The sequence below is a fragment of the Penaeus monodon genome, chromosome 5 (assembly GCF_015228065.2).
Source record: "Penaeus monodon isolate SGIC_2016 chromosome 5, NSTDA_Pmon_1, whole genome shotgun sequence".
Taxonomy (NCBI): Eukaryota; Metazoa; Arthropoda; class Malacostraca; order Decapoda; family Penaeidae; genus Penaeus; species Penaeus monodon.
The window spans coordinates 52,532,331-52,534,830 of record NC_051390.1 but is presented as its reverse complement, the minus strand read 5'-3'; the positions used below and the strand labels follow the sequence as shown (position 1 = coordinate 52,534,830).

Below are 2,500 nucleotides of genomic sequence, written 5' to 3'. Positions count from 1 at the left end.
AAGAAACTGTTATTATTATACTTTGTTCATTTGGAAAATTATAGTGAATGCATACCTTTTTCTCTGATATATATATATATATATATATATATATATATATATATATATATATATATATATATATATATATATATATATATATATACACACACACACACACACACATAATTGATATACCTCATATGCTCTATTGAAGTTGCATTCTGTGAACAATTTTTTTCTCAAATTCTCAATACTTTTTTAGAGCCGAACCCTTAAAGAAGAAAAAGAAGATGGATCCCATGCTTATACGTCAGAGAGAGGAGCGTAAGAAGAAGAAAATTGAGAAGCAAATTCGGCGATTGGAAAAGAATGCCAGTCAGCTGAAGCCCATTGATGAGTTGGAGGTCCCGAGAACTATCCTGCAGGAGAAAGAGTGAGTTCTACTATTGTCTGTGTGAAGATAAGAAAACTTGTAAAAGAATTTGTCTTGGGATTAATCAAAAAGGGTTTAGATATTTGATATGAAAAAAATTGGTAGTAAGTTATTTCTCTTAGCATTTTATTGACTTCAAATAGATTTATTAAATTAGCTTTTCTCATTTTGTCCCTTTGAACTTATCAAAAATAGTATATTTATTTTCCAATATATATATGAATTGAAACCTTGTCACCCTTCCAAAAATGTGAATTATATTGGTATATCACTTTGTGACCATCAAGGTAATATACCCTTATGATAGTTAACCCACTTTTATGTTAGGCCAATTAGTTAGGGCAGTTAATACATTGTGAATCTGTGAAAAAGAGATATCTGAGAGTCCTCCCATTTGTGCATTTCTTGGGTCTGTATAATATATTTTGCATTTTTTCCTTCAGCTTATGAATGTTCATCATTTAGTGGATGGGTTTAGCAGTGAATATATTACATTATACTTATGTGTTACAGAAAATAACGACAATAAGAGTAGATTTGTAATCTTCATGGGCAAACCTATGTATAAAGGAACTTTTCGATCACTACAGAATCCGTAAGAGGTCCATCCAACTGCCGGAAGAAGTGAAAGACCAAAGAGTAGCACTGCTGAAGGAGTGGTCGCATTACAAGTACCAGCAGCATCTGGCAGAGACTACCATGATTGATGAAGTTATGGCATCTCAGCAGCATGCATTGGAGGTTGTATTTTCATGATTGTATGTGTATTATTTAGGGGTCCATGTTTTATATATCCTGTATGTGAGGTCAATATTTCCATTGTCACACAGTTTGAATGATCAATGAATAAGTGAGCAACAGTTATTCTTCTTCATTGTTATGCATCTGTCTGTCTATATAATGCTATCTATCTACATATGTTAATTTGCTTATTTATCTATCTTGTCCATATATATAACCCATAGGTGGGCAGAATCTTTTTTGTACTGGTATTGGTAATGTGGGTCTGCTTGTTACATATCCAAAAATCATATCATATCTGATTATCAGTTGTTATAGGCAAACATTGCACTAAAATGTAATACAGAAATACTCAATGAGTTTGATCAGTCAGTTGTGTCTTAGGTCTCATCAAAGGAATAATATGTTTCTCACTGAGTACCTTGTTATGATTGTCCTCATTTGTTTATTCCTTTTGTGGAAAGCCATGTATACAGATATTTAGTGGCTGACCCAATTCAAAATAAGAAAAACTCAAAATGAGTAGGGTATATCCTAGATAAGTTTTTGAATATTCCACTCACATACTGGAAATCTGTCAACCATCACCCTCTGCCTATATATGAATTCAAAACCTACCAAAGCAGTGATTTCCTTGTTCTTTTACTGACTCTATGTTAGATATATATATATATATATATATGAACTGCTGCTAACTGAAGATGAACTCATTTCTGTAGTTGTGAGGTCTGATCACAGTCTTCTATCCTCTGTTTTAATGCAAATATATAGTGATGAGGCTAGGGAGCAGACAGATGATGTTGCAGTGTATTGTTTCACTGAGAGATATGTAGTAACAATATGATAGGTAGATATGCAGCAATTGGATACCCAACCCCATTTGCAGTGTGCAATGACATTTTGATATGTAGATATGCAACAATTAGATACTCAACCTTGTGTGCACCATGCAGTTGCTGGTCCACCCATAATTTGTTTTTTACATGATATAAATGGCTTTTTATCTTTTAAGGATATTTACATACTATACATATGATTTTGTTACTCAAAATGTTTTTTTTTATAAGTTTCTTTTATGTGTTAAGCAGATTTATGGACCATTTTATTTCATATATCAGTAGTGCCTTCCTCCCCCCACCCCTTTTGCACACACACAAATACATAGTATTTCTTCTTTGTGAGCAACTTTTATGAGAGCATATCTGATGGACTCAATAGCTTCACTTTGTAAACACAACAATTAAACTTACAATCTCTCTGTTTTATCACAGGAACTTCGAAAAGTGTCTGAGGATTTGTGGCGAGAAGCAATACAACTCGATCAGACTTTGCTCCCATATCGCG

General features: G+C 33.1%; 1 protein-coding gene across 1 annotated transcript in view; it reads left to right on the top strand.

Annotated features, from left to right (window-relative positions):
* The window catches only part of LOC119573309 (39S ribosomal protein L40, mitochondrial-like), a 4,943-nt gene that overhangs the window by 2,106 nt on the left and 337 nt on the right, over positions 1-2,500 (top strand). The window contains exons 3-5 of the mRNA XM_037920473.1: positions 245-415; positions 1,006-1,156; positions 2,428-2,500. The exon at positions 2,428-2,500 is cut by the window's right edge and continues 337 nt beyond it. Coding sequence (XP_037776401.1) covers positions 245-415; positions 1,006-1,156; positions 2,428-2,500 — 395 coding nt within the window. The remainder of the gene's footprint in view (positions 1-244; positions 416-1,005; positions 1,157-2,427) is intronic.